This window comes from Aptenodytes forsteri, unplaced genomic scaffold, assembly GCF_000699145.1.
Source record: "Aptenodytes forsteri isolate BGI_AS27 unplaced genomic scaffold, ASM69914v1 Scaffold831, whole genome shotgun sequence".
NCBI classification, from domain to species: Eukaryota; Metazoa; Chordata; class Aves; order Sphenisciformes; family Spheniscidae; genus Aptenodytes; species Aptenodytes forsteri.
In genome coordinates this window covers 16,523-30,928 of record NW_008794741.1, presented here as the reverse complement: position 1 = coordinate 30,928, position 14,406 = coordinate 16,523, and the positions used below count along the sequence as shown (strand labels likewise).

The following is a 14,406-nucleotide window of genomic DNA, read 5'->3' as shown; positions in this document are numbered from 1 at the left end:
GGGATGGAAGCCCGGTGGGGGGCCGAGCCCAGCCTGGCTCCGGGGGGGTCCGTGCTCCAGGTCGGATCAGGCGGCGGCCCGGCTGCGCGCCAGGCTGCCGCTTGCCCGCGGGGATGGAACAAGCTTGCCCTGGGCAAGCCAAGCTGGGCGGTGGGTCGGTCTCATTTTATATTAACGCTGCAGTTTTCTTCTGCTCTGTGTAAGCCTGGGGATAAAAGCCCGGGGCTTTACCGGAGACACCTGTTGGTAAATAGAGGAAAGAGCAGTTCTCTTCCACCTGGATGGAAGTTTTCTCTGTGGAAGGAAGTACTCTCTTGCTCTGCACAAGAAGATCAAGGAGGGGTGACCGAAATAGACTGGGGCAAGGGAAGTTTTCTTTGTGTCAAGACATTAAAGATGCTTTTATTAGTTTTTATGTATTAACATTCATTTTTTAAAGAGAAATGTGAAGTTCTGTAGGTACAACTTGGCAATATAAGAGGAATACGTTAACTTTTAACTTTATTATTGCCTCATTTCAGTCAATCTGTCAGAGTAGCTGCAGGAATCTATATTTATTTATTTGCTTGTGAAGAAGAGATCTTGTGCATGCATATGGAACTAGTGCAGATATCAGGTAATCTGATCTAAAAAAACTTTACTGTGTTTGTAATTAAAAAAAAAATTTGTGAATGTCTTTAGCTAAAATTTACTGTTAATCTCTTTCCCTTCTTTCATTCAAAATTTTAAACACCTGATTGAAGACAGAAATCTGGAGGAGGTCTGAAAGAACTTAAATACATCAGACTTCGACCAAGAAGACTCTATAAAAGAAGGATAAAAAGATTAGTGCCTCTGCTCAGGGAAGGACAGGGAAAATGCAGCTACTGTTCCAGCTTGTCAGCCAGTCTTAACGAGGTCAAACTGAGCAAGAAACATATTTCTGCAAAGGGAGGACGAATGCTTGTTGGACAATAACATGACCTTGTGGTTTTCTGTCTGCTAGTTCTACTTGTTCATGTCATGTCTTTTTTAATTTTTCCTCCAGGATTATTATCCAAGAGGATTTAGACCTTGCTAAAAAAGGTATGAATTTTATTTTGGCTGTATTCTTTCTTTTGTGGGCCACTGACATAAAGTAAGCTTATTTGTTTTGCCAGCTGCTCCATTATATCAGATATTTTTCTGGAAGAGAGAAAAACCAACAGATCAAAACCTTTTTTTCCTTCCTTGTATTGAATTGATAACTTTACCTATTTGTACATACTGTTAGAGGTATAAAGTAGTGTAAGGGATGTCACCTCCACCCCAGTATTCTTTATTGCTAGACTTTTCACAGCTTTTTATTTTTGTTCATCCTTTGCTGCATTTTTTTTATAGATCCTGGGATTTTTGATCTAGACGAATGCTAAATGCGTAAATATCTTTGTCAGGTGCATCCTCTTTGTGACATCCTTATATTCCTTTTTAAGTTAAATGCAGTTGTGTAATGGTTCAGGTTATATGAAGTTTTATTTTGAAGTATATTTTGCAAGATTGACTGAAGGACACATACTGGGAAAATGCATAGGTGTTTAACTTCTTATATTCAAGAATAATTCAATTGGAACATCTGAAAGTATTTTGTACGCCAGTAGCCTGACTTTTCTGTTCCTGAAATCTGGTTTTAAAGAAATTAAAGCCTTGTTTGTTTTGTTCTTCACTGTCAGTTAGGAAAGTGTTGTATTTTCCCTGTAAACTCTGTGAAATGCCTTTGTGTGATTTCCCTAGTAAACTGTTGAGCCATGTACAAAACCAAGTTTCCAATGGTAAATCAGACTTTATTCTGACTAAGAATTACACGCAGCACAGTGTGAGGTGTGTAATTAATGCAGTAACTTTTTTTTATAGGCTCCTTTAGCAAATAACTCTTTCCTTTCCTGAAAACTGATCTGGATCTTGAGATCTGCTGAGAGATATAAATGCATATATATTTACTTTCTTGTGGAAAATATAATTAGATTTTAATGATCATCTAGTATATTATACAAGCCAGATGATAATCTAGCTATTTTATATTAGCTAGGTATAGTTGTTTAACATCTTGTATGTGAGGATAGAAATTCTTATTTTGCTGTTCTGATGAATGAAGTAATTCAAATGAAAGGCCTGTGGGATCAGGAATTCTAGAAATAGTTCGGTTTGTTTTCAAAAGGACTATGAAGACATACTGAAATACTGCGCACTTGTTTTCAGCACACAAATAAAAGAGCCAGAACAACAAAAAGAGCCACCCCAGCCTCTGAAGCAGGCACTTGAGTGCTGTATCTTCCATTATTCTCCTGTGATGTGTGTGGAAGCATATCTATCACATAACATGAACTCATTATTTCACCATGATGACTGACATGATTAAGAGTACTTGTATCTTGGATATGTCATGTCAGAGGAGCAGCAGGGTTAGTTTTTGTGTTTTTCTCCCTACCTGTGTTTGAGACCTCAGGGGAAGAGGGCATCAGGAAATATTTGGGTAGTTGTTTTTTATATGGTTTGTGTTTTTCTCCCTACCTGTGTTTGAGACCTCAGGGGAAGAGGGCATCAGGAAATATTTCTGGGTAGTTGATTGTTTTTATGTGCTCAGTATCGGTCATATGTATGCTATATTGCAGGTGTATGTAGAAATATATCTGACTTCTTGTGAGAACATATGCAGTAGATACGAGGCCTTGGTTTTGTATTCAAATGCTTGCTGATACCAGTCTTCTCTAATGCTTCTTGAAGATGCCTGCTGCCTGTGATTCAGTGCTTGAAGATATTGAAGATATTGTGTCAGCAGAAGATTTGAAACCACATGATCGGCAGTTTGTAAGAAAGAATGTTTTTCCGAAAGTGCGAAAACGCAATTCACAAAAAAATATTCAGACAGATGACGATCCCCCAAGTGACAGGTAAATTCTTCCATCAACCCTATCTTGTTGCTTTTCTCATATCTTGTGTGCACTGTCAGCTTCTAAAAATAAGGTGGGAATTCTCATTATCTCATAATGTAAAATCTGAATACAAGATAAAAATGAGTAAAATAGTGTTTATAAAATGTAGTGATAATGAATAATAAATTGTAAGCAAATTTCTTGTCCTAGACAAGCTTTCTGTAGAAATCAGTTCTGACTGAGATATTGATTAATGGAGTAATCAGACTGGAAAAATGGTTCCTGTTACTTAAGCTTTTATGTGTAAAATATTTCTGAAAAATTGTCTGCTTCACCCTAATTACCTAAATAGAAGCTGAGCTCTTAAAAATGCAGTCCTGGAGTAGCCTTTTGACATCTGGAATGAGAAATATAAACAAAATTCTGAGAATCACAAAAGGGTTGAGGTTGGAAGGGACATCTGGAGGTCATCTTGTCCAAACACCCTGCTCAAGCAGGGCCACCTAGAACCAGTTGGCCAGGACAATGCCTAGATAGTTTTTGGGCATCTCTAGGGATGGAGACTCCACAACCTCCCTGGATAACCTGTGCCAGTGCCAGTCACCCTCACAGTGAAAAAGTTTCCTGATGTTCAGAGGGAACCTCCTGTGTTTCAGTTTGTGCCCGTAGCCTCTGGTCCTGTCACCGGGCACCACTGAAAAAAGCCTGGCTCTGTCTTCTTTACACCCCCCCTTCAGGTATTTATAGACATTGATAAGATCCCCCCATTTGAGCCTTCTCTTCTCCGGGCTGAACAGCCCCAGCTCTCTCAGCCTTTCCTCTTATGAGAGATGCTCCAGTCCCTTCATCATCTTCATGGCCTTTTGTTGGACTGTCTCCAGTACATCCATATATCTCTTGTGGGTGCATCCCATCAGGGCCCAGGGACTTATGTATGTCCAGTTTGCTGAAGTATTCCCTGACCTGATCCTCTTCCACCAAGGGTACCTCTTCCTTGCTTCAGTCTTTCCACCTGGTTTCTAGAACCTGGGATTTCCAAAGGCTATACTTTTTGTATGTACATCCTGCAAGTGATACAGTGAAACTTCTTTTGAACATATTGTTTTATTTCAGTGGAAATAGTATGCAATAACTATGGAACGTGTCTTTGCGTTTTTCCTTCTTGTGATTCCCATAAGAACAGAATGAACTTTCTGCTGCAGTGGAATTGATTAAAGTATAGGTAAACTCAGTTATTGATTCTAGTTTCTACTGCAGTTCAGAGATCTGGATTTTGGTCCCCTCCCCCATTGATTTCAAGCTGGTGGATAAAATTTCCCTGCATTATAAAGACAAAAATAAAGTATGTCTGGAATGCACAGGAGATTCAATTTTGGTTTTTTCATTAGTGTTCAATAGAGGTTTTACAAGCATAACAATGCACCTTTATTTGAAGCCCCATAGAAGTGCATTGACCCCATTCAGCCAGGAGTGTATGTACAGCTGAACTGGTGGTCTATAGATACTTCACACTAGCACTCCATACTTCTAAGTATTCAGGTAGTATATATTATCTAACAGGCTGTATTTTAGTGTTTTTGACCCAAGAAAGCACACTGAATGTATGTTGATAGTAGGAAGTCTAAATACATTGTACATGTGCAACGTAATGATCATTAATTTTCCATCAACCAATTTCTATTTCTAGCTAGGGGAAGTATCTTTAAAAAAAGAAGGGGGTGGGGGGGAGAAAAAAACCATGTGGGCAGGGCAAAGGATTGTTTTCCAGGATGTGTGTCATTATTGTACTGGCATCTTCAGCTCATTGGCACAGTTATCCCAGGAGTTTCAGTGAGAGCTTCTTGCAGAATTTTTTGTTGGTTCTTGAACCATTGTGTGCCAGCTCCATGGTGCAGATCTGCCATGCTGTGTCTGTAGAGAAAAGGGATACAAGCTTTCAGATGTTAGTGTGGTTGGTGGCAGGCTTAAGTTAAGAATTTATAAAGATGGCTTTTATGGAGGGAACTACAATCAATGGGTGCCATAATATCAAAAGGTTGCAGTTTAGCTCTAACAGTTTGTTTGCTCACCCCTCCTTCCAGTAGGTGCTCTTCCAATTAATGGAAGAGCAAAAGCGAGAAAACTTGTGGGTTGAGATAAAGACAGTTTAAGTGAAGGAAAGAGTAGGGGGAAAAAACCCCAAGTGATGCAAAAGCAATCACTCACCACCTCCCACAAGCAGACTGATGCCCAGCCAGTCTCAGAACAATGGCTAGTTTGGAAAGACCAAACCCCCAGTTTTTATTGCTGAGCATGATATCATCTGGTATGGATTATCCTTTCGGTCAATTTGGGTCAGCTCTAATGTCCGTGTTACCTCCCAACCTGTTGTCCATCTCCAGCCTGCTTGTGGTGGGGTGGAGCACAGTGGGAAACAGGAGGTTTTGGTGCTGTGCAAGCACTGTTCAGCAATAGCTATAACACAGGTGTGTTATCAACACTGTTTTAGTCACAAATATAAAACATAGCACCGTATGGGTTTCTGTGGAGAAAGTTAACTCCATGCCAGCCAGACCTAATACCCATTACACTAAAATCATACATGATGTTCTTCCCTAGCTGTTTTGGAGCTGCTACTGTTTGTGTTGCTTATTTTATGTTTGGAGCATTACAGCTAGTTGAGTTTGTTCAGTGGGCTTAAAGGGGAAGCTTGTTCATCTTAACTTGCCTTTTTCATTCATTTTTTACTTAACAGCATTATTCCTGGTGCTCAGAAAATCTGGATTCGCACATGGGGATGTTCTCACAATAATTCAGATGGTGAATATATGGCTGGACAGCTGGCTGCGTATGGATACAAAATTACAGGTAACAATATCAGACAAGTCGCATAATTCAGGTTTTTTGGGTGAATGTTCAGAGCTGTCAAGCTGTCATCAAATGGTTTTAGTCTTAATTACATTTTTTTTAAATCCCCCTTTGATCTCTTTCTGATTTGAAGGTGAGGAGGTAAAGTGTTTTCCCCGGATTAAGCAGAATGATTACTTCTGCTATGCTTTCTTTATACTGAAAGATGAGTGCTTTCAAAATAGTTAGGTCTTCCTGACAGGGCAGCCATCTAATAGGTGTCATGCAGTGCCTTTTGCGGGCTTTTTGCTTGCTAAACTTAATTGAAAAGTTTTTATAAGAGTGGAAGGGAAAGATTTTAATTCTTGGGCAGAATCTAGCTGGTTGTCTGATTGTAGTTGGTGAAGCCCAAGTGAGAGAGAGAGGAAGGAAGTGTGTTGTCACTTAGTGATGTTTGCTGTTGGAGCAGAGTTGAACTACATGTGAATGATCCTTTGTTTTCGGAGGGATGATCAGTATGGTGGAGGTGGGATGATATGGGATTGTATTTCGTACATTTGAAAAAGCTGAAAATGCTATTTCTCATTTCCTTCGAATACTTTAAAATACTCCCTGTCATCTTATTCCACCCCTCCCCACCCCCCAACCCTAAACAAAAAACCCTGAATTTGTGGTTTTGCCGGCCACATTTCGTCTCCTTAATGCAAAACTTGTTGAGAGAAAAGCTGTAGAAAGCTGAAAACGTAGACTGATGCCGTGTTTCAATGGAGAATTATCATCTGAATACTTTTGTGTAGCTTATGACTAGTCAAAATAAAAATTTAAATTTTATTCATTAATTCAAGTTTTGGTCTGTCTTGCGTTTAAACTTGCGTCCTGCTTGTACTGAAAGATGGCGAAGTTGTCTTTCCTGACACTTTGCTAGAAGTATTTTATTCCTGATTTCACAAAATGCTTGTTTCTTTTCTTGAATGTCTCATGATATTGTTAAACAATTACATCTCACTTCCCTTTTTTGCAGTTGATCTTTCTGTATTTATCTAAGAAACTAGATGCTGAATTATTTTAGGGAACCCAGGTGATTCTTTAATTAGTAGTTCAACTCTGGAGTAGGTATGCTCTTTCCACAGACAAGTGGAGTGCTGGTCCAAAAAGCCTTATTTGTGACAGCTGTTTGTGTAAGACTACAAATGAGTTCTCAGTTTTGCCTTGTTATGGCTTTCTTAAATTTAACTTCTCTTTACCTTAATTTCTGTAATGCATAGTGTTCTAGAAGCTACTTCTGGCTTGTCAAGATTTGGATGGCTAGCCTGTGCTTTTGGAATTTTATTGGGAGAAATGTGGGAAAGGTGGAGTGCAGCGAAGGAAGGAACTACCTAAAATTTTTGATACGTTCTCTGTTTAGAAAATTAAGCATTCATAACTTTAAAATAGAAATAGGTCTACATCTAGAATCTGAAACTGAGAACTAAAAACTGAATAAAAGTTGCAGTAGCTGGGACAGGAATACCTACAGAGTAATTTTGGTAACTGTATATGAAATTGACTGGTCATTATTAAATCGATGTCTAGATTTAGTTTATTTGTGTGTATGTATATACATATATTAAATCAAACAAACAAAAAAAACCTCCCAACACTGAGGTGGTAGGCAGAAATTACCAGTGTGGTTTCTTCTTTGTGAAATTAGGTAACTTTTTAAGCTGATATATTTAAGGACCTCTGGAAATTTCATTTTTGTTCAACAGGACAAAAATATTGGCTACAAATTCTGGCTAAAGTATATTTTAACAAATTAGGCTGGTAATGAAGGTTGAAATGAGGGCAAGAATTTGAAGATGGGGGCTGTTAATGAAGCTGGAACTGAGTGCAAGTATTGCAAGTATGGTAGCTGTGTGTGAGAATATGAGGTGGTGAAGAGAGCAACTGCCTTTCTGCTCAATATAGTGATGCTTCTGGCGACAAGTGCGTATGAAAGTGCTCTATTACTGCTTGGATTACCGATAATGTCTCTCGGGGTTTCACACTGGGACTGACCTATTTAATGTCTTTTATGGACTTGGAAGACAGGATATAATGTACCTTCAGCAAGTTTGTAGACTGTGCCAAACTAGGGGGGAAGTGGTTGATAGGCTGGAAACCAGTGCTGTGGTTCAGAGGCACCTTAACAGACTAGAAAAAGAGCTAGCGGAAACCATATGACATTTAGCAAAGGCAAATGCAAAATCCTAGGGTTGGCCTAACCCCAGCTAGTGGTAAAGGTGGGGGTGGGCAGACTGATTAGAAAGCAGCTTTGCAGGAAAAGATTTTGGGATTGAGGTAGACAAGAAATTGAACATGAGTCAGCAATGTGCTCTTGTAGCAAAAAAGGCGAACTGCATCCTGGGCTGTGTTAGTAAGAGTGTAGCCAGCTGGTCTGGGAAAGTGGTCCTTCAGCTCTTTGTTGTACTTGTGAGACAGCGTTTGGAGTGCTGTGTCCAGTGATCCAGCCTTGGCCCAGTTTTGGGCTCCCCGGGAAAAGAGAGTGTGATGTAGTGGAGCGAGTCCAGTGGAGGCCACCAAGATGGTTGGGGAGCGCATGGTGTATGAGGAGAGACTGGGAAGATTGGGTTTCTTTAGCCTTAAGAAGAGAAGGCTCATGGAAGATCCTAGTTGCAGACAGCAATACCCAGTAGGAGGGTAGAGAGAAAATGGAGTCACTTGCTTATCAAAGGTGTGCAGTGAGACAAAAGGCAACAGTCTTGCTCTTGACAAAGTGGCAGTTAGGATTTTTGGCATCTGGTACATAACTTAATTGCTTACGCTGTCCTTCTTTCCATAGAGGAAATGCCAATATAGAAAGTTTCCCAACATTTCTTGAGTGTATCTCATCAATCCCTTTTTAAGAAAGCACTTTTTTTTTTTTGTAGTAAGCTATCTGGGAAGTTCAGATAGAATGTCAAGAAGGGATTTAATCTCTTTTTGTCCTATACAGTGAAGTAGTTAGTAAGTATTGCTTAACATAATTCACATTTCAAACATTTCTTGAAATTAAACTTAATATTGTTTGCATTATGCAACCCCCCCACAAAAAAATGTTTTGCAAGAGCTGATTTCTAAATCAGTGCATCTCTCTGTTGCTGGAATTTGTTAGTTTAATGTAAAACATATAAACTTGAAGAAAATACAGAAATATTCACTAAAGTGGAAGATTATCTGTTGTCACAGCATCTTTGACAGCTGGTACTTAAATAATTAAGTCTTTTGATTAGCCTGTTTCCTATGTGTTCCTAAGTTTTTGAGTCAACAACACTTATTGAAGAGATGCTGGAATAAAGTTCTGATTCTAGGAAAGTAAAATGTGACCTTTACTTGCAGTTCTTGATTCATTGTAAGGGAAATGGTCAAGCACTCTTTCTATTGTCTTCTATGTAATTGCAAGATTGAAAAAATGTGGAAGAAAAGCAGCATCAGACAGACTTTTATTGCTAACCAGAAGTTGTAACAATGCAACCTGCCTTGTAAGTTGACTTAGCTGAAACTGAACATTGATATAATGATGTCTTCTAATTACAGAAATAAATTTTTATGACTTGTTGCAAAAATCTTATTGTAATTCTGTTCCTTATCCCTGTTTTGATTCTACCCTGTTCTTGATTTGAACTCTCTTCAGGGGATGCAGAAGTCTTCCCCCCCGCCCCCCCCCCCCCTTTTCCCCCCCCCGGGGGCAGAGAGACGCCCCCCACCTGCCGTGAACACGCCAAGACAGCGGAGCCCCTAAGGTGGCAACATCAACATTTATTTGAAAAGGGCATGAAGACGGTGCATTTGAAAATAGCGAGGGCTTCTTGGCCCTTTTTAACAACCCGTTTCCCCCCCCTGCCCTCGGCTACGCACCCGAACGCCACAGTGCTCCGAAATGCAGAGATGGAAACGCACACATGCACCCCCCCACCCCCCCCTTCTTCTTGCCTTTCATCTGTTTCAAAAATGTTCTTTCTGTACAAGCACCCTTTGTTGCTTTCAGGAGTGGCTATATCCAAAGGTGAAAACTGAGGGCTGTGCTACAGTTTTTCACAGCAAAGACTACCTCTGTCTGGGGAGAGAGGGCGCAGTGTGAATTGGCAATATACAGATAATGCAGTAACAGCAATACTGATTGAAAATCAGGAACTGCATCAGCTTAAAAAAAGGCAAAGGGAAACCAGCAGAAGAGCTGAATCTATTTTTGTATCCGCTTTTACAATGCGAAGGTAGGCAGTATTCTGAACAAATCTTGCATACCATCCTGTGGGAACACAAAGCTCCTTTGTTAGTCTGAGCCACACAGAAATGTGTGGACCAGCTGGTATCAGCGTAGGGCTGTACCATGTTACTTGTTCATGTTCTGAAAACAGTGTAGCTGATGGTGGCTTTACTGGTTCTAAAACTGGTTTTGGTTTCTTGGCAGCATGACTTGCTGTATAGTTTAGATATGCCTGCAGACCTACTAGAGTGCTCCCTTTGAGATACACCTTGGAGGAAGAAACTCTCATGGTACAGAGAAGTAATGCCTACTGTGAAAAAGGGGAAGTGGGCGAGCTGGGAGCGCTCAAATACTGTGAGCCAGATGATTGTTTGGGAAGGGAATTCAGTATGTGTGCCACTTAACAGTATTTTCTCTCTGAAAAATGGAACCGAGCATGTATAGTCAGACATAAAAGGAATTGACTTCTGCAGCGGATAGTCGTATTAGCATTTGTTGGCCTCTATAGGTTTCTGGTTCTGTGGAATGAATGGTTTTTGGCCCAGCCTTCTTGCATGCATATTGATGGATCAAGCAGTTAGGTATGCTTGTTATTTAGTAATAATTGTTACTGGCTTGAGGCTGTTCAGGTCCAAAGCATTCTCTCCTCAGTCATTGTAAAACATGCTGGGGGTGGAAAAGACATTACTGATGACTTACAAATACCAGAAGAATGAACAGTAACTTTTCCTTTTATGAAGAGGAGGCAAAACCTGTTATTAACAAACATTCAGCAAAAGTAAACCAGTAACAGCTTATCTGCACTACATTTTTATTTATTTATTTATTTACTTTAGAAATAAGTGCTAGCATGGAATGTTTTTCCTCCTGTAGTATGAGATTCCAGAAGCAACAAGGGGTGGAATTATTTTTGTTGCTAATTCAGTGAGCTTGGCTTTCGTTTAGTACATAAACTAGGTTATATTATAGACCCTCAGCTTTACTTGTGCTGTTTTAGAGTAGTCTTTGTTCAGGCATCCTCTTTACTATCTTGCCCAATTTTTCTGCAAGTTTGTTGGATGGAAAGATGCTGTATTTTTCATGGGTTCCTTCCTGTAGTTCTTAGAGCTCACTCCATTACTGTGATTATGGTATTTATTGGTGAGACTTGCCAGTTTCTGTTGAAGCTTAATGTTTATAGTCCATGTTATATGTCTTACAACTCTGAAATTCACTGTGCAGAGAACTTATTTATTTCTCTAGAGCAAATCTCAACTAATATTTTGAAATACTGTTAAAGAAGTTCTCTGTTTTTTATTGCCTCTTCTACTTGTTACTTTTCTGAACGCTTGTCAGTTTTGTTTACCAGTGGATACAGCTGAGGTATCCTTAAGACTGCTGAAACAGTAAATTTGAGTAGAAGAAGGAAAAAGATGAGGAAGAACAAATGCTCTGATCTACCTAAGACCTCATGTTGAAAAGAAGACAGATGTAAAAGGAAACATGCTTAGTCTGCTGTTGAAAAAGCAGATGAGGTGCTACAAACTAATACAGACTTCAGCGTTCAAAGGCATTGCCTAGTGTTCATCGTGTTGCCTAAGCCATGCTTCCATAGGCTTTGGCCATCCCCATACAGATACAGCAACGTGTGCTGCAGCATCCATTTGATTCATCCAAGAGGAAAATAAAGAAAATGACTGATTGTATAGGTATTGACTCTTGGTTCCTAAATCGCAATTCAGAATCTGGTGCTTTGTTTTAAGGGTTGTTTTAAAAGTACTTTTCTACTGCACAATAAAATTTTAATAATTTTAGGTTTTGATTTATTTTGTTGTCCTAAAGTAGAGATCTCTTTAACAGGTTACTGTATTCTATACATTTGTTAATGTAAAATTAACTCTTTGCAGCCTGGGCAGTGGTTGACTAAAGTTTCTGCTGGTTTCTGGTGTATGCTTTTAGTTGCTCAGAATCAGCAGTTGGTCTTTGCATTTTTCTCTCTACGCCCTGCTGGTAATGCTTCTCTGTTGCTTCATAAGTATCATGCAAAACAAACGGTAGTGATTACCATGTAATTTTGGGGTGCTCTGAGCCATCCTCATTGTGAGATATTTTTAGTACTCTTTTTTTAAGCTAAAAGACAAATCTTTATTAGCTGCTCATTAAGTGCTTGATATTTAGCCTTATCAATCAGAGAATTCAAGTTTAGTCTTTGCTTTTAGATTTGTACTTTTCAAGTGGTTGTTATTGCAGTGCCAATTTAGTAAAAAAGATACTTTACAACCTTTTTGTTTGTTTGGGGGGTGGTGGTGGTGGTGTTTAAATGCACAAAATAGCCCAAACTACTTTTCTGGTGATGAGAGCCGTTTCTGTTTTCTCTGACAACACTGCAGTCATGAAACTGTCATCCTCTGTGAAGCAGCTGAGCAATGGAGAAAAGTGAACCGAGGCGTAAATCCTGTGGTGTTTTGTACCCTTGCTGAAGAATTCCCCTGTTGTATAATTTGTAAAATCACAATCCTGTATGATTTTTGCATTGCTTGATAACCTTACACACCTGCATAACTACTCCTGTGACAGATTTCTTTTTCAGATTCAAACTGATTGATAATCTGGACGTAAAAGCTTTTGGTTGTTGATACTGAGAAAGGCAGTAAAGTAACTTATTTCTGTACCTGTTGTTAAAGCAAGATAATTGTCTTAACAGTTTCAGTGATACGGTCTTCTGCTTTCAGGAGGTCTAAGTTGCTGCTGCTTGTCACAGGTTTGCGTTGTGTTTTGGTTCTTGGTGCTCTGGCCTGAAAACCCTGCTCTGTCATGCACAGTTAGTATGTGAATGCTTGGGATGTGGGTGTGGTGGTTTTTGTTATGTTTAGTCTCGTTCTTTCACTGCTGCTGAAATAATTGTTACAGTTGGACATATCAAGAACCATCTTCCAAGGAGATGTCATCCATTTAAAATCTGAAACTTTTGTGGTGAGATGGTTAAGAGGATGAGGAGAGAAGGTGAAATGGGACATAGGGGAAAAATGAAAGGTGATACTCATGAGATGAAACAGATGGGTTTGCATGAATGGATCAAGATTTCACAGTTCTTTGGGAGGAATACAGGTGTTCCCAGTGCAGCCTGAAGTGTCCTATAAGCCAATGAGTGGGATGATGGGTCTGGATATTGTTGGGGTGCTTTCTTGCAGTGTAGAGTTAATAAAACATCGTGCCATGACTCATCTGCAGCAGTGCATGTTCCCCAGGTCTCTGTAAACTAATGTATAATTGTGCCTTTGGCAGCTGTGTATTACTGTATTACTGCTCCTGTGTTACCTGTAAAACTTCCTAGTGTGTGTGGCTAGAGTTCTGTTACTTATCACCTCTGACTTCTAGCACAGTGCAAGATACACAACCTCTTTGCGGTGAGTTTTTCCCACCTCAGCTTTCTCAGCATCAATTTCTAACTCCTGTTAGGCAGCTTTCTGTTAAGTGGAGTATCTAGCTTTGAGGATGTTGTCTCCGTTACAGGATAGAACTCCTAATTCTCAAACTGGGAAATTTTTCCCCTGTTTATGGGGGAACTAGAAAAAGCTAGTGTGTGTTTTCCCCTCATAACTGCTTCCTATATCACTGCCATTAGAGCTTGATCTGACAAGTATGTACTGTTTTCTTTATCCCACTTAAAATCACCTATTTTACAGTCCATCTAAATTAAATTGATTTCTTTTTTCTTTTAGTGTTTTTCTTTCACAGTCACAGAGCTGGCAACTGAAAGTTGGGAGCAGGCCTGAGAGGCTGAATAAATCCTACATGCACAGTATCTTCAGAGACACTTGTAGAGAGATTACATAGGTAAATTTAAGCATGCATACATGCTTAGGTTTAATTCTAGTGGCAAAGCGATTGACTGCATGCTCTAGTGGTTGTGCAATAGGGTTTAGTTCTGGCAATGCTGAACTTCATATAATCCAGAAGAATGAGTTTGAAAAAGATTGAACCATGAAAGGTAAATTTCAACTTCATTTCAACCTCGTATCTGGAATGTGTTCCTGTAGTAGATGGTTAAGCAATCAGTAAATGAAGCATAAATAGCAGTGATGAAGTGAGTTCAACATAGACATATAGGTGATGTAGAGCTTTGTAGGGTGCTCTACTGAGACATTAGTTTCACGTGGTTCTTTGCACTACAAGTAATAATTTATAGAAGATTTATAAAAGATAGTGGGAGAACAGACCAGATTTTTATAACCTGAAGAGATTTTTGACCATGTACTCTCAGAAGTAGGAGCAAGATCATGTTTTAATCAGCATTTACAGGAGCACCTGAAAAAGACTTGTTTGTTACCTGAGGTGACTGGGGAATAGTGGAGGAGGGTTAATGTTTACTGCAGGCTCTTGCTATAATTTGGCTACAGTTTCATTTGCTAGGAAATCACAGAATCATTAAGGTTGGAAAAGACCTCTAAGATCATTGAGTCCAACCGTCAACCCAACACCACCATG

General features: G+C 39.5%; 1 protein-coding gene across 2 annotated transcripts in view; it reads left to right on the top strand.

The window, feature by feature from the left end:
- The first annotated feature begins 1,025 nt into the window (after positions 1–1,025).
- Positions 1,026–14,406, top strand: part of LOC103894550 (threonylcarbamoyladenosine tRNA methylthiotransferase-like) — a 22,998-nt gene continuing 9,617 nt past the window's right edge. Inside the window, exons 1-4 of one of the 2 annotated variants that reach the window (XM_009273966.1) lie at positions 1,026–1,065; positions 2,740–2,906; positions 5,623–5,735; positions 7,514–7,546. In XM_009273966.1, the coding sequence (XP_009272241.1) occupies positions 2,740–2,906; positions 5,623–5,735; positions 7,514–7,521 (288 nt within the window). In that variant the 5' untranslated portion in view covers positions 1,026–1,065 and the 3' untranslated portion in view covers positions 7,522–7,546. Of the gene's footprint in view, positions 1,066–2,739; positions 2,907–5,622; positions 5,736–7,513; positions 7,547–14,406 lie in introns of those variants that run through there. The other variant, XM_009273965.1, reaches the window with a different exon arrangement.